Source organism: Centrocercus urophasianus, unplaced genomic scaffold (assembly GCF_019232065.1).
Source record: "Centrocercus urophasianus isolate 14NV4802_14NV808 unplaced genomic scaffold, USGS_Curo_1.0 seq_32, whole genome shotgun sequence".
In the NCBI taxonomy this organism is placed as follows: Eukaryota; Metazoa; Chordata; class Aves; order Galliformes; family Phasianidae; genus Centrocercus; species Centrocercus urophasianus.
In genome coordinates this window covers 7,365,332-7,392,422 of record NW_024884889.1, presented here as the reverse complement: position 1 = coordinate 7,392,422, position 27,091 = coordinate 7,365,332, and the positions used below count along the sequence as shown (strand labels likewise).

General features: G+C 34.0%; 1 protein-coding gene across 4 annotated transcripts in view; it reads right to left on the bottom strand.

Moving 5' to 3' along the window:
* Positions 1–27,091, bottom strand: part of FSTL5 (follistatin like 5) — a 213,612-nt gene that overhangs the window by 30,984 nt on the left and 155,537 nt on the right. For all 4 annotated transcript variants that reach the window (XM_042829771.1, XM_042829774.1, XM_042829773.1 and 1 more), the window contains 3 exons: positions 21,561–21,681; positions 13,700–13,861; positions 11,373–11,507 (listed from right to left, as the gene is read on the bottom strand). In XM_042829771.1, coding sequence (XP_042685705.1) covers positions 11,373–11,507; positions 13,700–13,861; positions 21,561–21,681 — 418 coding nt within the window. The remainder of the gene's footprint in view (positions 1–11,372; positions 11,508–13,699; positions 13,862–21,560; positions 21,682–27,091) is intronic.

The window sequence follows — 27,091 nt, the reverse complement described above, 5'->3', positions numbered from 1 at the left end:
ACAAGCTGGCATGGCAAGTATGTGTTTAATATTCAGTTTCCATGAAAATGTGAGTTGCATTTGATCATCTTTGGTGTTCAGATTTTAGACCTTCGAGATCAATGAAAACTAATTATGCTAATTTACTACTCCGTAGCTTTTTCTTCCTGAGGAGAAAAAGAAGGATTAAATTGTGAAAATTTAAAATCTTTATAGTTCAGCATAACATGGAACATATTGTTTAAAATGCCACACAGGCACACACACACACAAACAAAAAGAAGTGTTTTATAATACAGTAGTCTTAAGAAATAAAGAAAATTTTAAAGGACAGAAATACAGCACAGAGAACACACCACTTAATAGGCAACAAAATTGTGATGTTCATTGAAACACAATGTCGCAAAACTAATTAATGCAAATTAAAAGGAAAAGGTCAGAAAAATTATTGAAAGAGCTATTATTAGAAACAATGTTGGTTACTTAAGCCTGAGAATACACACAAGAACCATAATTATTTCTGACAAGCCCCAAATACCGTGGTTTTTCCCAAGCACCTTTTACTGGGCACTGTTGAAGTCAGGACTTTATCCTCGACAGGCTTTCTGCCTTTTGCAGTGCAGCATTTCTCTCATTCTCATGCTCTGCCAGAATAGACAGATCATCAATGGATGGAGAGGCCCTTGGAGAAAGTTTCAATCTACTTTCTTAAAAGCACATGGGTCAAAGTCTTGGCTAACAGTCATTAGGCTTTATTTTTTTCTCTGACTCTTCTATTTTTACTTGACTGCTGATTTTGTTTCATTAATTGTCTCAACAGAACTACTTCATTATGTGACCTTAGACATGGTATTTAAACTGCGTCACTCAGTTACTTCTCAATACAGTTAAGGTGACGATTACTTTTTAACCTTAGTGTGTTAAGTGTACAAATTAGAGATAATACTATATAAGTAGAAAGCAGCAGTGAAATGAAAAAGTGCTAGAATAAAATTTTTCACATTTCCACCACAGAACTTAAGTACCTTTCTTTCAAAATGCTTAGTCTGCATTCTGTTTATTATCTTTAAAACAGCTTAATTATATGACTTAATAGTGCTAGGTGTACATTATTTTCAAATGTAATCGTTGCCTTGAGTCACTAGGATCCAATAAACTTCCAAAGGCCAGTATGAAAGCAGCATGCCATCTTGTCTCCAATTCAGGCAGAGCAGTACCCCCTTTACATCATGAGGTAGAATTTCTGTTGGTTGAATTGCTGCTAGAGTCAAAATGGGACAACATATTTGAAATTTATTTCTCAGTCACCTACTTTTCTACTTGCTCTTCTGATTTCAGGCCGTAGATTTCAAAAGACCATAACTTTGAATAAAGTATTGACTACAAAAGCTGAGTATGAATCCTCTACAAACCCAACTTCTCCAAATGAAATTTCATGGTGACTCTTACTAACAATAGTATGGCTGCCAAATTTAGATCATTCAATGTACTTTGCTCCACGTGTGTTTTGGAACCCCCAATCTTCTTCCCTGTATGACAGTGTCTATATTCAGATGATGGTTCCATTTTTTTTCTTGGAAATCTCATAGATATGTATTGTTGTTGTTGCTCTTTCTGAAAAAAAGCAAATTAATTTCCCCAGGGAAAGGAGGAGGATTTTCTATAAAATTAGTTTTCTCTTCACAATATGAGTAAAGAACCATGTAATTACTGTCACTTGATGTCCTATAAGTTTTGCCATTAACATCTACCTTTTATCAGTCTTTTTTTTTTTTTCTTTTTTTTTTTTCTTTCTTTTCTGGAAGTAACATAGGAAATAAAATAAAACATAATTGCAACTATTCAACTCTGAGGAACTACATGAGATCAAATCAACTGATTTAAGATTTGGAGTACAGAATGTATTCATGTTAATGCAAAATTATATGTATGAGGTTCTGAGCCAGATGATGAAAAAACAACAGTTAAAGGAGATTAAAAGGGTGGTTAAAAATCCTGGCTCATACATTTTAAAACAAACAAATTAGCCAGAAGAAAAATGAGACGTTTCAGAGTACAATTTAAATTACAAATGCCTACTATCACTTTACCTAATAAAGGTCAAGAAACCTCACTTAGTTTTTAAACTGTGCCTATTACTTATATTCATGAAAGATCTCCGGCCTTGAAACAAAGACTGCAATGCTGGTCCAGCCACAACCCCTGTAGATGCTCATTATGTTAAAGAATATATTGTTTTGCTTTCTTTAAGCTTAAACAACAATCAGCATCTTCAACCACATTCTATACTCAATTATCACACATACTTACAAACTTCAAAATTTACATATCCCTGAAAAACTTTCTCAATTTAAGACAGAACACCGCCATCTGCTCTTGTGCCTTATTACCCTGATTTGTTAAAAGAAACATATTCAAACAACATACAACTATTAAATATTAGCAAGGATACATCTGCAGCCTAGCAGAGGACATTGCATTTGAAGACTTTGAACAGGCCACAGCTTCTGTGTTGGGCCTAGTATTTAAAGCCTTGACAAGTTCATGTGTTAGCACAAGTAGGGGCTGAAACAGAATATGCTGGAGCACCCTATGACACTGGTGTTATAACAGAGCAGGCTGTTTTCAGTCTCCCAGGAGGAGATATTTGGTTTTGTTTGTGAAGCAAGGTAAAAGCCAACACAGTAAATATATATACACACATACATATGTTTTTTATTCTATCTTACTGATGTGTCTATTTTAATACACCATTCACAGGCCCGTCATATTAGTAACCATATTTTTTACTTTTTTTTAATTACTTCTGTATACACTAGCATCACTTGCTTCAGTGGTAACTACCTAAGAAAATGCTCAATGATCTTTTAAATCTATGGTTTTTTGTTGGTTTCTTTTTTTCTTTTTAATTAAAAATTGCCATTTTGTATTTACTTTATGATCTACAGTTAAGCAACTTGGTCTTCATTTCTTTTCTCCCAGTGTTACACATTCTGAAAGCTAAATAAAAACATTCTCTTGAATTGTCACTTAAGCAAAATGGGTATCAACTAAACCTTAACAGCTGACGTATTTCCTGGCTTGTCATGATAAATAAGCAGTGCAGTTCAAAATGGCCTTTGGAATGGGAAAAGACCAGCATCGTATGGTATATGTTACTCCAACAAACAGAAAAAAATAAACTCATCTTCCAAAATATGGATTCCGAGTAATTTACTTTTATTCCATATTTGTCTCATCCAAACACAAAAGCTTTGCATTTAAAATACTGTTATACCTTTAAATGTTTTCAAAAGCAATTTCAAGACGTTTGAAGGGATGTGCTCTGCATACTTCACTTATAGCCAATACTAATGGCACTGACAACTAACCTGCTTAATATCCTAGATGCATCATAAGAAGAACTAACCTGTTACATTCCCTTTTTCTTATTCCCTTACTTTAACCTGTTGCATAGTAAAGCCTTGTCTGGCAGCTGAACCACACAAATTTATTACTATCTTCTTTTTTTAAAACAATAGTGCTGAAAGTGAAGATAAGGTTAAGGTGATCCACCTTTTTTTTCAGCATCCACTGACAAGCAGAACGAAAACATTTACTGAGTTATCTGCTTTTAATTTTATTCTTATTCTATGTGAAATTCAGATTTGACGGGTTTACAAACAAAAGCGTAAAATGTAAGTTAACACATTTTTTCAGAGTTATCTACTGACTGCATCAACTTTTATTAACGTGAATACGTCAATACAAATTCTTTGAAATTCTATTCTGTTCTCCTGAACATGCATTTAAATTTCAACTCAGGTTGGGCAAAAATAATAACCAAACATTTTTATGAATACTAAACTCTTATTTGTCAGTTCAAAGTCAAAGATGAACACTTTGCTTTTGGTCAAATGTGAACTTCAGTCTCAGATGAACTTTTGGACATTCAGCTGATTATATATATGTAATTTTAGATTGGGTACTCATACAGGACAAAATATTTATTTGTTTATACATCCCTATTTTAATATACACTCTTAAAGGAGAGTAAATATTTCAATAAATGGTATCATATGGATTGGTATGATTAGCAGGAATTTGCTCCTTACCTTCAATGTTAATTTTTCTCTAATTTATTTTCTAAAAGAATTCCTTTCTGGTAGCACATAAACTCAATAGAGACTACAATAAAAGGAAGAAAAAATGGCTCATGAGCTAAATTTCTGCCCCATACTTGCAAGCTTAAAATAAAGTCTTTGTCTATGATGCATTCAACAAGTAAAAACTTGTTTAGCACTGCCATAAAATAAAATGCCAGCATAAATTATCTCTGAGAAAATTAGGTTAATAGGTATCATTCAGTATAAGACGTGACAGGAAAATTCTATTAAAGTTGCATAAAGCCTTTCAGAGAGAATTTAGGCCATAAATCACAGTCAAAAGGCTTTTAGTCTCACTCTGAGCTTTAGAAAGTGGAGATGCCTAGTTGCTTATGATGGCCATAAAACAATGAGACAATAGCATACACATCACATAAACTCTTGCTAGGTGTTAGGACAACGACATTTCATTAAAAAGGCAATGTGATAAAAGCAGATCTACTTAATGGCAAGGCACAAATATATCATTTTGTAAATACAGCACCAAGACATGGTGCATGAGACAATTTTACACTGCTCTGCATAACTTGATGAAAGGATTTGCAGAACTTGCTTTGCAATTTAGTGGGGACAATGACATAGTGGTCTAACTGAATAATACAAGATCCTGTGATTGATAACCAAGAGTAAAACTTCATGAATATTAAAGCATCATCGAGTAATATCAAATTACTGAAAATGCCTTAACAACATTATTTGATAAGATTTTTATTATGACAGCTATCTCCAGGTGCATGTGTTTGTCTCAGCAAAATTCAGAATAAATCTTAAGGAGCAAGCTAAACTATATTTTGGAAAACAAGATTTTGGAAGACATCAAGATAAATGAAAATAGTTCAACTAACAAAGTAAAAAAGAATGACAATTTTTTTTTTTTTTTTTTTTTTTTTAGCTTTAAAAAGGTTTTTTAGCTTTCATGCTCCATGATTCGAGTTTGATAGGATTATGCTAAAACAAAATGTAGAGGAAATCTAAACCAAACTAATGCACCTGACAAAGTCAGGGAGAAAGAAAATAAATAAAAGGATTTTTCAAGCTACTCCAGTTAAAAATATTTTACAAGGATGGAAGATAAGAATTTTATGTACCTGAAAAATCACTCTTGGAAACATTCCCTTCCCTTGGATGATCTGGTTTTTGGGTTTGTTTTGTTTTTCTCAGTACTATCTTTTTTTTTTTTTTTTTTTTTTTTTGTGTGTGTGTGTGTGTGTGTGTGTGTGTGTGTGTGTGTTTAGAACACTAGATTAAATTGATGTACTCTATTCCAGCAATGTAATTAATTTGAATTAATCCCAAGTGAGGATCATTTTTTCTCCCTATCTCTTTCCAAGCTCAGGAAATGGTATTTATATTTATACTCTGTAACCATGCATTATATTCCCTATTCAGCTATTACTTTTAATAAAATATGAAATACATTCCAATGGTCCAAATACCTCCTAAATATAGCCTAAATACAAAAACAAAGAAACAGGAAAAAAAACAGCAGATGGAAGCTGCCATTGTGGCAGTTTCTCCATCCTCTCCTAGTGGTTATCGTTGCGATCTGCATCTACAAAAAGGCAGTAACAAACTGCCTAGTTCACCTTCTTCAATATATTATTTAGTTACACTGTTGAATTACCTGCTCTATATTTTTGTTCTTCAAGTATTCCCAGAGTGTTTCAGAAAAAGTATGTTGAAAACCTTTACTTGCCTTGTGGGTTCAACGAATTGGGTGGATCCAACCTGCATTTGTGACTACCAAATTAAGGCACTGGCATAAATCAGCACTGCAGCTGTCAAAAATTTGTGCATTCTCACTTTAAACTGCTAAATTCAGTCGCATGGTGAAGAAAGCTGTCCGTCGATAAAAGAATTGAGGGTTCTTTAACGTGCACTTGCATACACTGCAAGCTAGAAAATGAATAGCCAGTTTTATCAGTTACTGCATAGGTGATTACTATTAGAATAAAGACTCCACTTACAAAAGGAAAGAAATTACTTTTAAATAATAATAATAAAAACCAGCCTTAGTTACACTTCTGATTTTTCTAGCAGAAATTGTTCCAGTAGCTTCGTATTCCTTTACACCAATGCAGCAGTGAAGGCCCTGGATAATTATCACAAATGGCTGCTGGAGGTAAAAGAACATGATCTTGACTCCAGAGCTACTCAGGTTTCAATTCTACTGTTATAAACCAGATTTTGTTAATGTTCTCTGGACAATATTATTCCGTAAGTATTTTTATATTATATTTGCATAGAAGCAGGATGGTAATTGAAAACAGGAGGTTGATTAAATACTTTACACCCTACAAAGCAACAAGAGAAGGTAAATCACATATACTCAAGATAAATAGTATTTAAAAACTGGCATAAAAATAATTCCTAAATTAGTTTCCAGGAGGTGTTTGGCCTGCTGCTAGGAATTTTGAACAAATTTGAATTATATAACTATGTTCAAGCAGAGCACTACTACATGTTCCTATGTTGTTCCCCTCCCGGTCCTCCAAGCTCTCTGAAACATCATGATTCAGGTAGCTGCAGCCTAGACTGGAGTGTGTGTCCTAGACAGAAGAATAGACAACACTCCCACAGAATTCAATTCAGTCAGAAATTAAAGGAAGAAAATATAATTACAGGCTAGCTACTATGTTCTAATGGAAACCAGCTCTTGTCAAACAAATATGATTATATTCTCTGATCTAATTATGATTTTAGAAACATAAAAGTTCAATAGACGCAAATCAGGATTTTCCTAAACAACTAATTTGTTACCACAATTTTCTGATTATATAATAGAGTTAAACAATGGTAGTAATGTACACATTAAGTGTATTAAAAACTGGCAATCTGATTGACCTGAAAAAGTAGTTCTTACTGTTATAATATTAGTAAAATTAGTAAATACACATAAACTTCTGCTGATACTAAGACAAAAGCAAAGGAGTGAGTGGATGTAGAATTCAAACATTACAATGTGTGTATTTCTTCACCTACCACAATAAATAAATAAATAAAAATCCATTCGGTTTTGCAAACAGCCTTGCCTACTTTAAAGAAAATTTTATCAAAACTAATTAACATCTACAAGCCAAAAAAACACTCCAACTCCTATGATAACTTTTTTTCATGAGAAACTTCTACTTTGTGTGAGAGAAACATTAATATTTAATGATGGCACAAACACAGGGCAAGAATAGTTAAACAGTAATTCATTAGGATGAAAAGAAAGAAATGAAAGAAAGAACTGAATTCAAAAGGGAAACTAAACACAGTTCTGCAGTAGTGAAACAGATTTGTTAATAGAGCAAATTAGAAAGAGAAATAGGAAACTCCCCATCTCTGCATCTTTAATTCAGGCCTAGTTGCACTTCTGGGAGGACACACTTTAGGCAAACAAAGGATTAAACCTGTATTTAGGAGTAACACTTAGCAATTTAATGTCTTGTTAAATGGAGAAGATAGATAAAATGGTTCTGTTATGAATCCATAAAATATCTCTTCTGAAAAACTGAACTACAGCGGAAAGAAACTAGAACAATGAAACCAAAATCAGATTTTAAACTGGTATTTGTATAACAAATGTAATTATACCAGAGACTCCTTTCAACACAGATGAGTTGTCTCAGGTGTTTGTAGAGGAGCTTGACAACTGAGAAGACTGTAGTCTTCAGTGAGATTTAGACCAGGTTGGTGAATCTTAGAATCTTTTTACTAGATACATCAATGATCATCCAGCTGTCATCCAACTCAATGAGATCCCTTCTAGTTGGTTTTACTGCAGATTTGAGTTAAAATGGAATTAAAAAAAAACGAAAATAATTTCCAGTCCTTAGAGAATTAAAACAGAATAGATAATGCATTTAGTAAATTTTTAGACACTTCTGTTCTAGGAATGGGATGTAAAGATCAATTTATGGCGTATGCTGTTTTGTTCTTGTTGACTATAAAATTCATGATACATTAAAATGCACATTGTGAAAAGCAGTTTAAAGAATCAGTAAAGAAGATCCTAGAAAAATAGAAGTAATTATTTTCTTTATGAAACCAATTTGCAAATTACTATAAAAATATGAATATCTAGTGGTAAAATCTGACAGACTGCTTTATGCTTTTATAAAATGCTGTAATGATAATAAAGTTTCCAGCCACAGTAAAGCATTTTCACGAAACATTGGCTTTCAGCTTAAGACCAAGTTTTCAGAGGTTAAAATATCATCTTCAAGAGAGATTACAGAATTCTAACATTTCTCAGGAGAGAAGAAAAGAGAGCTAAGATCACATGATAAAACACATGCACACCAGGAAGAAGGATAATGAGAGAACTGAACTTGTACATCTCTGGAAGAAGGCTTAATGGAACCTAATAGCAGTCATCCAACACCTGCAGAGGTTTGCAAAACAACAGAACAAGTCTCTTTGTAACAGGTTCCACAGTGATTGGTATCACTGGAAAAAACAGGCTTTCAAACACACAGGCCTTTCTTCAGGTTTTATACAGATACAAAATACCTCAAAGCCTGAAAAATAATGACTACTGGGAGTTCAATTTCATAGCATTTACACACTTAGACTTGAGAAATCAAGTAACTACTAGAGACAACAAGAATGATACGAGAATAACTAGAAAGTTCTATCCTAAATTATTTCACAATATATTCTGTTTCAACATAAAATCCTTCCTTTGATTGCATTATCTTTTCATTTTGCTACTATCATCGTTCTTTCCACAGTACACTGAAGGTTTGCCCTTTGTTTTGTTTCTTTAGAATATGTAAGACACATACATGCATTAAATGTGTATGTAACTAGTGCTATAAACTTGAAATCCTAACAATCTGAAAACATTTTCAGACATGCAGATGAAAAGTCTATTTGTTTATTATTTAAGTCTAATTATATGTAATTCACTTTAATTCAAATAGAGATACTGGCGCATGTAAGATTTTCTTTTAGGAGTTGTTTGCACTGGCAAGATTTATCCATCCCCAAAGGAATGACCTATGTCAGCTCTGTTGTAAATATTCAATTCTCAAAAACCTGAATACTGAGTTTTCCACATAAAAAATTGGTGATGTGGTACAAATCAGATTTCACAGATGACATGCAAAAATTGAGCTTATTATGCAAAGAAGCATTTGTAAAGAAAAATGTTCAGACACATGGAAGCAGTTGATTGGATACATTAAAAAATAAAGGTTTCCTTTTATTCTTAACTATCTAGGAAATAAAAAGATACATCCTGGTAAAAATGGAACTACACCCTTATTTTCACAATGTTGCATATAAAATCACTGTCACGTTCAAGGCAGTGTAATGACAGCTTATATTTTAGAGCACCGCTGTTAAAAATTCTACCTTTTCAATAGCCAATCAAATCAATGTTTTGAAATGTATTTATTTACTTATTTATTTTGCTCTGAGCTTTATCTTGCATCAAATTTTAGAAATAGAGAACCTCAGATTAACTGACAAGCTAGTCGGAATCTGTTCTACTTTTGTTCCAAAGCAATATTCTACTATAAGAAGGGAAAACACAAACAAATAAAAGCCACCCAGAAAACAGAAACTAACAACATTAATAACAACAAAAAAATATCACCCAGAACTTCATTTAACTTGATTATAAAAATACATGTCAGCTAAATTCCTTAAAGGACGATAAAAGTAAAACTGGGGGATGAAAAGCCCGAAGTCTCATGCAAGCACTTTTACTTATGTAATTCTCTTCTTTAATAATTCCTACGTTTCTCCATGAACCAATTTTTTAAGATAAATATAAAGAGAAAAGCATTAATAGTAAAGCCCTTGTAATTCACCATAACAGCTTCCAAAGCTTCCAATTTACAGCTAGAAGATGTTAAAGCATGTCTTGCCAGCAGTGCTCATTGCATGGTATGTAATTTTACAGATCATGTAAAGGTACTTGATCTGAAATTATTGGATCAAACAATACTTGAAAATGGTATTTTGCATAATTATCTCAGATCAGGTCTTTTGGAAACACAATAGTTTAGATAACCACAATATTTGGAACTTGGACAGCTGCATATAAAGGTTTTATTGTTGAGGTCAAACAAGTCTTAAGAAACCATAAACAAATTCTCATTTGTCAAGGTTCTGTAATTTGACAACATTCATAACTCGTTTCACAGATTGCAAAAGGCAAATGAAAGTGACCGATCCACTTCATATCACCAGTATTAGAAATTTAACATGATCAAACAACTTACTTATGCTCAGCTGTCTTCTCAACTGCCTGAGCAGTCATTTTTGTGACACTTAAAAACAACTGTTAAGAATCACGAAACAACGGTTATAATTAGCATTACTGAAATCAGCTAAATAAAGATATTAAAACTGTAAGTATAAAATTTCCTTCCATGGAGGATTTCCTCAAAACATTTAAAATTTAATAAAGCTTTGGAGCTGAGCATACGGAACCAAATTCAGCATCTTACGAAAGGAAGTGTCAGACAGATTTGCAGTGCTACTAATCCTGCCTGCAGTATATTCTGTTGAGTACTCATCACTGTTGAATTATCTTTACTATGTGTATTTCCAGAAAATGTGTGCTATTGATAAAAATAACTGGTTTAAAAGAAAAAGTCAAAAGCACGTGAACTCAGGAATGAAGAAGAGAATATGTAGACAGACAAATAACAAGTAAAATGGGTTTATAAGTGCTGCTACCATCCCATGAAGGATAAAGAAAAAAAAAACAGTTTACATTTGTAAGACAGATTTCTATGGCAAAGTGAACTCCTAACTTCATAAGCAAATGCAGTCAACTGCTGCTTCACATTTCTGGAGAACCACAGTTAAAAGGGTGCAAGACAGACTGGGCAAACTGGAACTGATCTGGACCTGATTTAGACATGCTGAGTACTCTCTGCAGTAGAGGTCAAGTCCAGCAATGGCAAGATATCATGAGGGCAAAGTCTGACTCTTGATACATGTCCAGAACACATACACATTCTTTTTCTTTTTTCTTTGATTTCACCTTGAAACCACCTTGAAACAGAACTGTTTTTCCTTATTTAGGCATCTTTTCCTTCATACAAGGAACAAACGTATCATGAAGAAACCACCACATATTTAAAAAATATGCCAATTCACAAAAGGATTCAGAGATTCAATTTCATTTCTAAATGAGGTTCACACTCTGCCTTTTGGGTATTATTCACCTATTTTTTAATAATAATTTCACATTTAAGTGAGGGCTGCATGTTCTTTTTTTTTCTTACTTCCCATAGTACTTACGGGTCTTTCGAGCAGAATCTTCTACAAAAAGAGAAGAAATGTCTTCATCCACTCCTGCTTCATTCTTTGCAATGCAAGTATATGCTCCTGTATCTTCGTAGCGCACGTTACTAATGTGTACCTCACTGCCATTTGCTGAAAGGAAGGAAAATTCAATGTACAGGCATACTAAAGTGCTTTCAGATCAAACACTCAAAAAGGCCTTCTCCATTCATGCTAATTAAACTGTTTTCATTCCTGATTTCATAACTTGGAGACGCGCCAAATCTAATCAAAAGGTGTTCAACTGGGTAGTGAACTGCATGCACTATTATTCATCTTACGGATACATGCAATATCCCACTTGATTCTGCAGTTTGGATGTAAACATCTACCTGATATTTTATATAGATTTAAGTGACTATGGTCATATTTAAAATCAACTATGTTTCATTAGGTTGCGTTTTGTCTATTACCACCCTATTGCAAGCTTTACAAACAATAAGGCAGGTTTCTATGGAATATAATGGACTACATTTTCAAGATAAATAATACAGAATTGTTCCTAGCAACCAGAAGCCCCTATGATTGCTTTTTTGTCAATGAATTATGACAGAAAAAAATTGGTACTTTGGAATTTTATACCTATATCAGCATAGGAATCTATATGAAACTATACTCTAGAATAATTTCAGGAGTATTTTCAGACTAATCTTGGACAAAGTAAACACAAATGAGTTTTGCACATGCAAAATAAGCATTATCACACAAATGAGGAGTTGTGCACCAGCTTGAGTAGGAGTAGCAACAGAATCCAAATTTCTCAAGCAAAGGTTTTCTTAAATATTGTCATGTAAATAATGATGTGAACAATGACTCACTGCATTGTAAGTGTAGCATGCTTGTTCAGCTGTAAGATTTCAAAAACAACTCTCTAGAAATTCTATAACATAGACTAGAAGGGACACTAGGTCATGGTAAAATCCTCCCTCTGGATCTATGGATAATATACTATGTCTAATGCATACACAATTTAACTATGGGACAGGAAAAGCTCAGAGAAACTATGAAACTTTATCTCATATGAGTACATTCAGGAACACTGAATTAAATTGTGCTTTGCTGGTTTGTTTGTTGGTTGGTTTACAGAAGAAACATTCTAATTAATTAATCACAAATATGTAATATGGAGGCAAGGGAACAAAAACAATGTTTCCACTCAAATCTCTGAAGGGGAAATCAACAATGCTGCCATGAAAGATGAGACCACCAGGAAGTCTAGCACATTCTACTCACAGTAGAAAATCTTTCTGTTAAGGAAATTGTTCACACATATTCAGGACAGAGAGCTGTGAAAGCACAGAAGCCTCCATCACTTATAGAGAAGGTAAGACTCTACCGAAGCAGTTGCCATCTATCTGTTCCACTCTATCACTGCAGCCTCATTTCTGTTCTGTTTTTTGTTTGTTTTTGCAGAAGAATGAGATGATATTTTGAAGATAATACGGATATCATAAGGTTTATTCTTCAATGGATGATCAAAGTTCACCAGAAGGACTACAGACAAATGCCATTCTGGATAGTTTCACTGAAATCTACAAGCCCTAAAGATGATAAAAACTGGCTTTTACCACTGTTTAGAAGTTAGACTTCCCTTCAGTTGTGTAGGTTTCAATGTTCTTTGGTTGCTTTTGATTTATTCTAGTCTGCTTTTTTTAATTGTTATTGAGTACCTTTGCATGACCTTTGAGGTCTGCTGAGACCCCTCATATAAGAGCAAATCCATTTCATATATTTCTCCTGCTGTCCTTTTAGCCATCAGTTCCCTACTTCTCACTGAGATTCTTACAGTCAAAAAAACTCCTGTTTTCAACTGAGCTGCAGTAAAAGTCCAGTATCAATTTAAATCTGGGCTCATGAAAAACAATTAAATTACCATCAATGCATAGTAAAATAATAAAATATTCACAAAAACATTGCTTCCTAATTTAAATAGAAATTCTGAATACACGTTGAATGGTACAAATGTACTTGCTGTGACAAACTGCAATATTGTAACTAGAACTGGGTTTTGGGCTGTTTCTTGTACTCAGAAGCTACATATCTTTTAACTAAGAAAAGCTACTGGAATTTACTGGTGATTCTGTTACAGTGTAAACCTCTTATTTTGATTACAAGAAAGCAAAGTACATGCATGCCTTAGGAAGAAATTTCAAGACATTGCCTAAAATGTTTTAACTTAGACTTCAACCCTTGTTTAAAACTAGGCAATAAGAATACCAAGTAGAGAAACGATGCCCTCATAAAGCTTTTGCAACCTGTAGAAAACAATATATACGTCCATTTACCTTGAAGAGTTAGCTGTTTAGATAACTTTGGAGTGATATCAATTCCATTCTTCAGCCAGCCAAGTTGTGGGTTAGGAATACCTTCAGCGTGGCACCGAAGGCTAGCTGTCACTCCTGGCTCCCTTGCCTGACTCTCTGGGTACACTCGGATGACTGGTGGAACTGAAGTTAGAAAACAAATATAATTTAGGGAAAAAAATAAAGTTTTATTTTCATTTTAAAAAATCATTACAAGCAATTCTAAAGACTCCTGCAGCTATATACAATGACAGTGCAAAACACAGATGTGACATTAGTCACATATTCACTCACATTCAACACTGAACTCTGTCAAATAAATTCATCAAGTAGAAAATGTTCTGTGAGAAAAATTCCTTTTCACCGTGTCAGAGAAAAGCTTGAATTCAGTATTTGGGAGTTGACTAATAAGATTTTTTTCCCTTAAATTTCTTTAGAAAATATGAATAATTTAGAGCTAGGAAGCAGCCATCTGTGTACAGAGAGGGTCATCGTCTTATTCCACAAACCTTTTATTTAACACTTTCAATCCTACCTTTATACTCTCTTTAAAACACCTAACAGTAACCTATCCTTCTTGTAAAACACAGATAACTATGGTTATGATACCTATCATTACCTTTAGTTTATACTTAATTACAACATTCTGAATTCATGTGAAAATTCCAAGTCTCATCTAGTAGGTATTAACATTGTAAACTTTTATGCCTTCAAAAAAACTTCTGGCTCACTTAATAAAATGTACGGCACTGCATTCTACATATGCTACACAACTGCAGGAACTTCTAGATCTGATCCTATTCTTCCTTTTTACTTTATTTAACACAACGTTTCTAGAATGAAATTTGAATTTTACACACATAGAAAAAAGTAAATATACTGTCATACAGAATACTTGGTATTGCATTCTTTTTTAGGCAGATCAGCAAAACAATAAATTATTAACCATGTATAGAACAGTACATGATGCCAGTTGAGGGATAAATTAAATTAATATTGTACATGCTTTATACGGTAGCTAGATAACTGTGAATTTTACCATAGAGCATCTCACATATCTGAATCTGAGGCTTAATCAGATCAGCTAATCTTACTTAAGTGCTGATACTAAAGCATTTGGCTTGAATGGTTTATTTTTTAACTCTAAGAGAAGTAGAGCTCGGACTAGCTCTTCCCAGCTTGATCATCAGCAAAATGTAAGAACTTGTGACAGCACTTTTAGAAGAATTGGAACCTTGCTGCAGCGCATGCTTACCAACAACAACAACAAAAAATCTGCTACAGAGTGCATCAGTACTGGCTTATGACCTGGAAGAGGACATACTCGTATTGGCAAACACTGATTAATCAAGATTTAGCAGTATTGCTGTGTTGAATTTTTATATGAGTAATTGGTGATATTCTCCTTAATTACACATAGAGAAAACTATCTTGAAGTTCTTTCTAAACAAACAAAACCAAACAAACAAAAGAGCAACTACTTTTAATGAACGTTACAGTAGTATGTTTATCATCCAAAGATTTGTTTAATGTGGCTTTAAAAATGTGGAATACTTGGCTGGTGTCAAAAAAAACAGCTGGATAGAGGATGAAATATCAGTTGATAATGAAAGAAGATAACAAGATCAAAAATTAACTGTGTCTGTTTTGGCAAGAGATTAAATATTTTCAAATGCTATCCAACTGTTTACAAGAAATATCCCAGCATGCTGTCCTATTACAGCATAGAAATGCCTCAGATTTCTAGACTGCAAGAAATACACATACGTACGGCATCTCAATTAAGACATAAGAATCAGAAGGTTTCAGGGATATCTTAAACCCAATTATAGATGAGAGTCTTTTCAAACAATATATATGGAAAATTACACATAACTCCAGAAGAGCAAGTACAAAAATATATTAAGAAAATTAAAAAATTGAAAGTTGTGGCTGCTAATTGCTTAGACTACCAGCTATGAGCAGCATGTCTAAAACAATGATTTAAGATTTCCACTGAGTTTCTGGAAGGGAGTGTACACAGATGTCTCTATTTCTATGCTCATATCAAGCCTAAATTTGTCATCCGTGTTCCCCCTCTAAATGTTCCCTGTTACCACTCTCCTGTGGGATCTGTGTGAGACACTGTCCTTCCCACTGTGTTCTTAATTTCAAAATCATCTCAACTGTATGATTGCCTGGCTTTTTCAGTACCTTATCTCCCAGACTAATTCTGCCTCTCTTCAAAGGGTCCAATCTTAATCTCTGCCCTCTTCAGCATTTCTTGACAGGAGGTTCTTTAATGACCTATGTCCATGTTGCAGATTTCCAGGGCATCAAACCCAAGCGGTTTATTTCTCCATTTTACCCGAAGAAGAGCAAGGAGCTCCATTGCCTTAGAGAGGGTATTGCCATCACTGAAGACTTACAAGCAACATCACAGTTCAAACCACTGACTGCAAGGCACTGCATACCAAATATCTATTAGAAGATACTGTTTGTTTTGTGTCAGTGGAATATTACTATTGCATATGAAAACTTGTGGGAACTTCACCACCATGTTCCAACAAACTTCTACTTGAGTGAATGAGAAAAGAAGCCTTCTATCTGTCTAATTTTGGATTTTTTTTTTTTCCCCAAGGAATCAGGGAACAAGGAACAGGTGCGACCTGGTGTAGGGAACCTGCTTTGGAAGGCGGGTTGGATTCAATGATCTCCGGAGGTCCCTTCCAACCCCTACAATTCTGTGATTCTGTGGAAATAAATTATTAATTTAGCTTGGGCAAAAGGGTGATCGTCCCCCCTCGATTCCACTCTCGGAACACCCTGAAATTAAGCTTTTAGCATTTGAGATTGGCATTTGTTTGTCAAAAGAATCAGCCTGACATAAATCCAGCAGTTGGCTCCTCCTTGTTTTCTTCCCAAATCAGATTTTCTATGTTGAATACACCACTTCAATATAGGTTTAATAATTCTGTGCTTTTGGAAAAAAATGTCATTTTACAAGATCTAGCATATCACTGGGAATGCATAACACCTGGACACATAAACCTGAACTTCTAGGCTCACAAAACCTCTTGAAAGAAGCTAACAGTCATATATTGCCCATGAAATGTATATTCCTGTCAGTGAAGCATGAGTTAAACAACCTTCTTAGTATCAGGTAAATCAGACTGCAGAGGACTGAAGTGTAGAACTAGCTTACGTTGTCAGATGGATTCATGATTAGCAGAATCATGAATAACAGAAATTTGGATGAATCCTGAATTAAGTTCAACAGGACACATCACATTGTTGCCTCCAACTATGATGAATGTATAACTATTCAGTTATTCTTTCAATTGTTATAAAAACTACTGAAGACTATTTCAGCCAGGAATAATAGGAAAAAAAATAGGAAAGAAATAGACTGTTCAAGTTGTCTGGAATCCAGAGAGAATGCATTTGTTTAAGAAAGTAACATAATGTACTTTGTTCACCATATTCTTCCATTGCTCAGTATGACAACTCTTCTCTTTGATTGAACTGATATTTTGCTTTGAAAAACAAAGATGATAAACTATTCCTCAGACACTATAAAACACTGACTTATATCTGGCTGAGGATCTAGACTCTTTCATTACCTTAAGGTACTAAAACTTCTCTTTCCAGTACGCCTCTGTCTTAGCACTACATTGAGGAAAAAATCTTGTCACCTTTCTGCAAATAACTTGCCTTGAGTAAGTTCAGGGAGTAGGATACCATCATTAGTAATACACCGAAAGATAAACATTACTGTATAACTATGTCTAAGCATGTTTCTAGAGTAGCTCTGAATCTCAAGACAGACTTCCTTTTTGTTTGTAATGTCTAATGACCTTTTATTTCTTTCTCTTTTGCTATAAGCAAAATATTACAATTTATTAGTTAACTTCCGATTTTCCATTTAACTGATGTATACTCTTTATTTTGCCTTAAATAGCTGAATATTAACATGTAAAGCAAACATACATATTAATATGTTAAAGGGCATTTTAGAAACAGGTGGCTCTCTACTTATTAAAATAACCTTCATTACAAGAAAATCTGAGTTATTTACAAGGGTTCACAACTTTGTTAGGAAAAAAAACTCTACCAGCATTCCCTAAAAACTTTTTGAAATATGCTGTGGAAAAAAAAGAGTCTAACAGTCACAAAGGAAATTATACAAACATTTGTGAAACACAGATGACTCACCTCTGTATTTATGTTCTATTTGCAGAAGATTGTTTTTAGAGAAAAGAGAGATCTTAATGATAAATTGTGGAGTTGATATTACAGATATTTTTGGGGAGATGTAATTAGATAGCTCCTCTTTGTCTTCAGTGATATTAAGACCAAAACATATACATCATTATCTAAAACCAGACTTCCAAATTCATGGGTTTTATGATACATGATGTCAACAACACTGAAGGAAAAGTACTTGATGGCATGAATTTCATTATCACAAATATACAGAAGAGGAAAAAAAATCAAAATGACAGGCTCAGACTCTCATTATTGTAACCATTTGATAAAAGAAAGACTGCGGGGAAAAAAACCTGGCTTTTGGTGGAGCTGAAGACTCAGCAATTTCGTGAATGAATAAGACCAAATCATTTTAGTTTTTAGAAAGGGCATTTTGAAAACCTTTTCTGTTGAATGACTTTTTCAGTGTTCAATCAAGCAAAACCTGGCTGCTTCTCTTAAATATGTCAGCAGTGTCAGTCACTTAGATCATATAAATGAATCCCTATATTAGTGATACACCTATGGAATTTATATTCTGCATAGGGAATTATTCAGAAGTGCATCACGAATTTAAAGCAGAGATTTCAATACTGCAAATGTGTTTTTGACATAGGAATGTCCATTATGAGTTGACTTCACTATTTTAATACTTAACGCATAGTAGGAAAAATAGTTTTTGTAGGTAGGTGCTATAATTCAAACTAATCTTATCAACACCTCCTCTATCTCCCCTGAACACAAGAAAAAAATCACATAGAAGTCTTAATAAAACGGATCAATAATACAGTCACAAAACCCACATTGTGAAAGTTTTAAGTATAATCTAAATGCTATTAATTACTATTTTTAATGAAAAAATACTCGAACTATTATATCTTTGCTGATATTTTTTTTACATACAATATATAGAAAAAAGTCTACTTATAATATTGCTTAACATGTTTACTTAATGTGTTATTTAAAAAATATTACACAGAACTTTCACTCCAAAAAAACGTTTTCTACAGCACTGATTATCTGTATCTTTTTTAAATACTTCAGTCAAAGTTCATTATTCATACATGTACAAGGTTTGCGTTACTCAATGCAAATAATATAAATATTATTTCTTTAAAAATACTGATTTCACAGATTCACAGAGATTCTTTGATACTAATGGAATCAAAAATTTCAAATCTAATTACATTGTTTTCTGTGAACACTCACATTAGATCTTTGAGATCAGAGCCTCATTAGTCATTGACTTTGGTCTAAGTCTCCTGTTAATACTTCTATTATTAGTCATTATCACAGCTACAAGTACTGACCACCATGCCTGTTCTTAGGAAGATTACTTCTTAGAAATACAGATCTAAAGTATGAAACAGCTGTTCATTTGACCAAAGCTTTAAATCTTCATGGTTTTAACCCAATTTATCTATAATGTTAACAGCAGATGATACAGCTGAGCTATGGGGTTCCTTTCCTTTCTCCCTTACTCTTCTATAAATCAGATTTTGGAACATGAAGTGTTATCTTTCTCCAAAAGAAAAATAACATTTTATAACAGATATTTTGTCACCAGAAATACCTACAGCTGTCCTCCTTTACCTGTCCCATACTACGATCCTTAACGTCCTATTTTTACAGAAAAACTTATCTGAGTTTCGCCTCACTGAGGACTGAGTTGAGCCAAGAAGTAAAACATATAGAACACAAGTGTTATAAATTTTGCAGGATTACTAACATATTGGCATAGGTATGGAAGGAGCTAACAGAAGCACAATTTTTTTAATAAATTAGGGTAGAGCAGATCACACAAAAGAGGAGAAAGCTGTCCAAGGACCTTCCAGTATGTTCAGTTCATTAAAAATCCTGTTATATTTGCAGGAATTTAAATGAGTAAACTGTAGTTCAGTCTTTCTATTAGTCAAGCCAGCATTTACTATCTCTCTTTTTAGATGACAGAAAATTCCTCCAGATAATATGAAAGGAGAAAAAAATGCTGATGCCATGTATTAGCTGAGTGAAAACAGTCTATTTACAAAGTGTTTAAAGTAATTCATAAAGTTGAAAACTGGGAAAAGAAAAAAAAAAAAAAAAAAAAAAAAGAGATGGGTCGATAGATATTCCAAATTGATTTCCTGGAAAAATACAATTACAAAATTGACATTTAGGAAATAGCAAGCAAGCACTGAATACCCAAGTCATTCAAAGCATGAAGGATGTTAACAAGTAGAAAGTGGGAAAAAACAAGAAGCTGTTAAGAGTGAACAATATAAAAATGCTAGTAAAATAATCTAAGCAACTGCATTTGGTGTGATTGTCAATAAAACATACACAAGGAAAGATTCCACTATTCTCTGACAAAAGATGTCAGGAGAAGTGAAGTATGATATGGGTTAATGCAACTGTCTAATAATACCAAAACCAAGAATGATAGTAGTGCCTACATTTAAGAAGGAGTAAAAGAGCAAAGTAAACATGAAGGAAAAAAATTGAGCTTCAACATGATTCTGGACAGGATTTAGTATGAACATGAAACAACAAATGCTTTTGGTTTAATGTGGGGAGAAAGGTTTAAGAGCCAGAAAGAAAAATAAGAAGGATAAAGCAATAGAAAAACAGAAGGTCATCCAAAACAAACGAAAAAAAAGATTTAAATTTCACTGGAGATGAAGTACAGCGGGACTAGTGGTACGCCAATGGAGATGAACAATTGTTTAAAATAGTTTAGAAGAAAAAAGAAAAAAAGTCGTAGGAAAAAAGAGCTAGGAGCACCATAAACAATTGTAGTTACATTCTGTCTAAGAAAGATCACCAGTTGTCTCCTTCCTTTGAGATGCTCAAAGAATTTCTTCACATTAGCATGAGCAACCTCACTAAAGGTGGCCGTTTGAGCAGCGAGGTTGGATCAGATCCATAGGTTGCTTCCAACTTAAGCTATTCTCTGATTTTGTGATACTGAGGCCAGGAAAACGGTCTTTAGAACTTGAACGGATCAACATTTTACATTCAGATGCCCCAAATTAAAAATCATGTTTAGATATCAAAATAGTAAAAGCAAAATATAAGTCAAATTTGCAATCAAATTTTAACTAAGCCATTTTAAAAATTATCTTCCTAGATACAACAGTATATAAATATGGGGGCTAGAAGAAATGCCTTCCATTTATTACAATAGCTCACAATGCAAGAGGCAGATGTTGGTGGTACGGCAGTACGGTTTGAACCTTCCCACCAACATTCTGTTACATGTTGTTGCCATACAACAGTTGGCAGCGGAGTGGCAGCCTGACAAAATGGAAATGTGTCCATGTATTTCCATCGGAACAAAAAAGGAGACATTACTATCAGTCTGACCTACATGTATTTTTCTCCTGTTAACTTGCTCAGGTGCTCACTGTGAAGAGGAAGTCTACTGCATCAACTTACACTTTTTAATAAATTTTATTCTTACAGAAGTACTAAACGAACGTGATTTGCAAGGTAATTTATAGAACGATAAAAACAGGACTTTTTTTCTGCCTAAGGTGTATTAAAAAGACTTTGAAAATAGGCAAGAACAGATCTGCTTAACAAAATATCAAAATTCTAATCTCTTACGACTTAGTAAATAGTGCATTTTCCTTACCATTCACTAGAAGAACATGGGTTTGATAGAGTTTATCATAGCCATCAGCATAACAGGTGTAATTTCCCATATGAGTTGTAGTAACCTTAGTAATGTACAAGGACCCATCATCTCCAAAATCCTACAAGGAAAGATTAAAAAGAAGGTTATCATAATTACATCTGTATTTCTGCATTAATTATGCTCTTCATTTTTGCAACAAAGCTGTAATGCTAATATCAAATGCTCAGCCAGAATAACTGACAGTAACTGAAATCCTGATTATGTTTGGAAATGGCAGAGGCTTGTATTAGGTCAGTAAAAGAAAATACTACTTCAGTTTCAAATTCAGAAGTACTAAGAGAATATATTTGTTTATTTAGGTATGATAGTTATTTGCAAAAGAGAAGCTATTTTTGGTTTGAATCTAAGTAGATAAAAAAACCTAAACTTCCACACAAATTAACAAGGTAAATTATATCCTTTGGAAGGAAGTGTAATTAAGCCAGTTTAAAAATAATGTTATCTTAAAAGACAACCCTAAAAGAAGAGTCTAGTAAAATCTAGCATCTATAATGTTAATGTTAAGTATCATTTACTTAATACAAATGAGTTTCCACGTCAATTACTGTAAAAAAATATATGAAATAATTAGTACTCTCTGTTAATTTTTACTTAGGCTAATAACAGTTTGTTTGACTAAAAATACCTTTACAAAAGTGAACTTCTTCACAGTATTCTTTGAAAAGTCTAAGCTACGACATGCTTGTAAAATAGTAATGAGCTATAAGAAAAACTCATCTACATTTTGCAAGTGCAGGCTTAAGCAATAAAGGGTTGATTATCATAGCTCTTTTCTAATTAAATGGATATCTATGTTATGATCTCCCTTCATTTTTCAAATACACCACTGATAAAACATCTCTCTGGATATTTTATTCAAATATATCAGTTTTCAACAGGATTTGCCCTATGACGTTGTGATTTCTTTACTCAAAGCAATTTGGCTTTAGAGAGGGATTTTGCTTTTGTTTTAGAACTACAAACTAGATGTGTCTGGCTTACTATTACTATACTGAGTTCAGTATTTGTTTTGTTAATTAAAGCAAACAATTCAACACAGTGAAAACAAAATACTGTAATCAGTGTTTGGAACGCAATGATGAAGCATAGACAGAGTTCTCTGAGATTAAACTGTGACACATGCTTAAGTGCTTAATAGAATAACTCACAAGCTAGAGTCACCCACAGAACCTGTGTCCATAATGGCACACCGATGAACACCACTAAATCCAAGGTTTCAAACATTAACATAACTATATATATGAAAAAAAAAAAGAGATGATTTTACCTTGGGAAAAAATATTTGATGACCTTAAGAAGAGGGCTAGAAATTAAGTTTTATGATAAATAAAAAAGCATAAATGTTCAAATATACGTGACATAATTCTTCTAAAATCAAATAAACTAATTAATTTTTCAACCAGAAATTAAAAAAAGCATAAATGTTCAAATATACGTGACATAATTCTTCTAAAATCAAACAAACTAATTAATTTTTCAACCAGAAATTAAAAAGATAGAATTGAATAATTATTTTAACCATGATTCCACTACAGCTCTGCTCTGTTGAGGAGCTCAACATTTAAGAATCACAATGTGTGTCACGAATAACAAGTAAAACAGCACGGAAAGCAAGCATTCATTTGGCAACTAATCTTTACTTAGTCACCTTAGTGTGTAGTACAACACAAACCTAGAAGGAAAGGAGGAGGAAAATAAATACTATGAAGAAAATTGAGAATGACTGTATAAGGACTAATCCAAGATAATTTAAGCTTTCCCTTCTAGCTCAAGAGAGAAAACAAAACCCGAATTTCTTACGAAAAAAAACATTGCATACTTTCACTGTTGTATACTGGAGATGTAATAAGGACAAACCAGAAATCTGGTCAGAATCACCTCATTGAAGAGCCAGCCCAACAGAAAACAATAAATCAAGTCAAAACGTAGAGAAAAAAACGCAGTATAACATATTACATAACTGTAATAATATAATATATAACATTAATTGTAATATAAATTGTAATATACAGAAAGCTGCAGTATCATTCTGTCAATAAGGAAACAAGGAAATCATGCCGTAATTCAGAACATCAAACTAAATCTCTAACTCAGATTTTGGGGAAATCTTTGTGCATGTCCTAAGCTTGCCTTACAAATACTCTTTATAACCTACCTAAAAGTGGACTTTGTGATACACAGACACTGGCTATTAGTTGAATTCAACAGGATTTGTTTGCATTCAGCAAACCTTAGAAAAAGATTCATGTTTCTCTTATTTTAAATCAAAATAACTCTGTATTAAGTAACCTAAACAGCGGTGTATGGTTTTTCTGTTATTCTTATGAATACAGTAAGGACTGCTCTTTAATTACATCAGGAAACGGTAACATCTAGCATCAAATAACAGCATCCATTATCCTATGGAAAACCTGCAGCAGCTTTGCACTATATTGGTTTTGCTGTTTTGAAATCTGATGAGGTTAAATGTTCCCTCAGAACACAAAGACAAACCACAATAAAAAGTGCCATAAAACTCCACATTCCCACGAAGTCACTTATATGAATCACCACATTATCTTATACATAACTGCCCAGATAGAATTTGTTTGTCATGTACTAAGTATATGAATGTTGCTTATACATCTGAAAGTAATGCCTCCCATTTTATTATATTGGAGCACAATGTCAGAGGCAGATGTTGGTGGCATGGCAGTAGGAGTTGAACCTTCCCACCAATATTCCTTTACATTTTGTTGTCAGGTGGGGCAGAGGGGCAGTCTGAAAAAATGGTGTTTGACATGGGAGCGTGTCTAAAACAAAGGAATAGAATTGAATCCCTTCATGCAGGAAAAATGCCACCGGCCGATATTCATCAACACTTGTTCAACATTTATGGAGACCAAACAGTGGATATTACTGCACTTCAACAGTGACAACGGCAATGTGAAAGACAAATCATGTTTCTGATAGCCACATACAGCTGTCACACTATGAAATTAAGAGCAGCTCAACTAGCTTATCCATGTAATTCAGTGGATTACGACCAGGGAACTGCGTATTGAGTTAAATATTTGCTTCAGTGTGTTGGAGGCAACATTGTTGGTGGCAACGTTGGAATATGGCATCAGGTGGGTACCATGAACGCTCAAAGAAACAGTAGGAACATAATAGGCAAGTTTGTCAGGACCTGCTGTACCAATACAAGGCTGAAGGTGACGTTTTCCTGGATCTCATCATTATTGGTGACAAGACATGGTGTCACCACTACTAGCTGGACTCAAAATAGCAGTCCATGGAGTAAGAACATGTGAATTCCCCATCGAAGAAAAGATGAAGTGACGTGCACTGTCTTTTGGGATAGGAAAGAGGTGATCCTCCAGGATCTCCTGGAACCTGGATAAAACATCCACATTGTTATGACACTGACTAAGCTGAAGGCTCAAACTTCCAGAACCAGGTCAGAGAAGAAGACAATCTTTCTTTTGCAACAAGACAATGTCAGGCTTTATTTCCAATATTGGCTGAGCTTTCTTGCCACATCTACCACACAGTCCAGATTTAAAGCCTTCTGACTTCCACCTGTTTGGGCCAATTAAAGGTGGACTGCGTGGGCAACATTTTCTCAGAAACAATGCCATAATAGCAGCTGTGAAAAAGCGAGTCTGCTCTGCTAGTGCATATTTTCTGAAGAAAGGCATGAAAGCTCTTGCTCATTGCTGGCAAAACTGCCAACATAGCTAACAGTGATAACTATGTTGCAAAAAAATGCTTTGCTGCTGAAGAATAGCATTATTGTGCTCAATATCTATTAAATAACCAATAGCATCAATGCCCTCTTTGTATCAATTGTCATTTCCATGGAAATAAATAGGAGGCTGTCACGGTTTTATGATTTTTGGTTATTGGTATTCTACATCATAACATCATGTAAAGCACTGGGAGTTAAAGAGTTAATGCTCTACCTCTGTGGACCACCAATTTTCTGAATATCTGGCTTTCAATAGAGAACAACTACATACCCCAGAGGACTTCACAGAGAGAAAAATAAAGCTCCTGGCAAGTTATGGGACTCTCTCTCTCTCCAACTCTCTCTGCCTGGCAGGGTGTGTGCGTGTTCCCCAGCTATTCCACCTTCAATTCCAAGTATGGCCTTCAGTTTCAGACGCTCTCTCATTTAATTTGATTTATTAGCCTCAGTTCCAATTATATTGCGTTATCTTATATTCCGATATCATAGACAGTAAATTAAATTTCCTCCTCAGATCGTTGCTGCTTTTCTGTTTTTAGGCCCGTATCCCATCTCCCTACCCATCCTTTTTCTCCTCCCTGGGGCGTGGGTCCTCCCTTGCCCCACTAGTCATAGAACCTGGCTGAACCAGCCCATAAACCATCGATGCCCCCCCCTCTCCTCCCTTCCCCACAGGTCCTGTGGGCCTGCTGTCCTCCAGTCATGGACTCATTACTTTTGGAGCAGTCCTCACATGTATGAAAACAGTACATATATGCTTAGAAAGGTTTTAAATGGAGTTCCTATACAAAATATTTTTAATACTACAAACCTAAAGCAAAGGGAGTGATGTATGTCCATTGGTGTACTTTGCTCACAAACAGAAATAAAAATACTGAAAGCTTGCATGCTAGCATAGCAGCTTCATGTAAAAGGAGGCTAGACCAGCTTGCCAAACACATCACTAAGAAAAAACTTCTGACATAGAGCCTTTAGGCAAACACTGAATACAAATCAATCTGAACTAAGCACTTAGTATGAGCTGGAGTATTTGGCAAAGGCTGTATTACACAAAAAGTTGAAACCTGCTGCAGTTTTTACAGCAATCTTGGTTATTTTTAAAAATCATCACTCATCTTGCTCAAACCATTAATACAATGTTCCATGTTCATCAGACTAATCTTTTATCACAAGAAAGCTTCACTGGGTAAGGTGTCAGTGAAACAAAGGGCTATTCAGCATACACTGACTGAAAACAGTTATATAGGAACAATTACTTTTTTACCTCTCCACGGTGATCGACCATGATAACGACTTTTAGCACTAGTCTTTGTCCACCCAGGCATTGATATAAACAAGACGGATCATACAGTGCTCAGAGAGTCCGTAAAATGAAGTTTCAGAATACAAAATATGCAGAGTACATACAAGTCTTGTATTTTCTACACATTATGGGTAGTGAGATATTTATGCTGCTTCTTTACAGTACACGTCACATTTTGTTTGATCTACTCTGCCTCCAAGTAATAGAAACAAGAATGGAAATTCCCTATTTCCTACAAGGAATGTGAACAATGTTGTATTTCTGATAACAGTGAAGTAATTACTAACACTTACTAAAATGTTTTATTAAATTTATTAATCTATATTAACATTTTTTAATATTAACATTTTCTATTAACAAAGTAAACTGATAATGTTTAGCTATTTTGTTTTTACTAAATACTCTCTTTTGTTATACATGTAAAGTTTATCATAC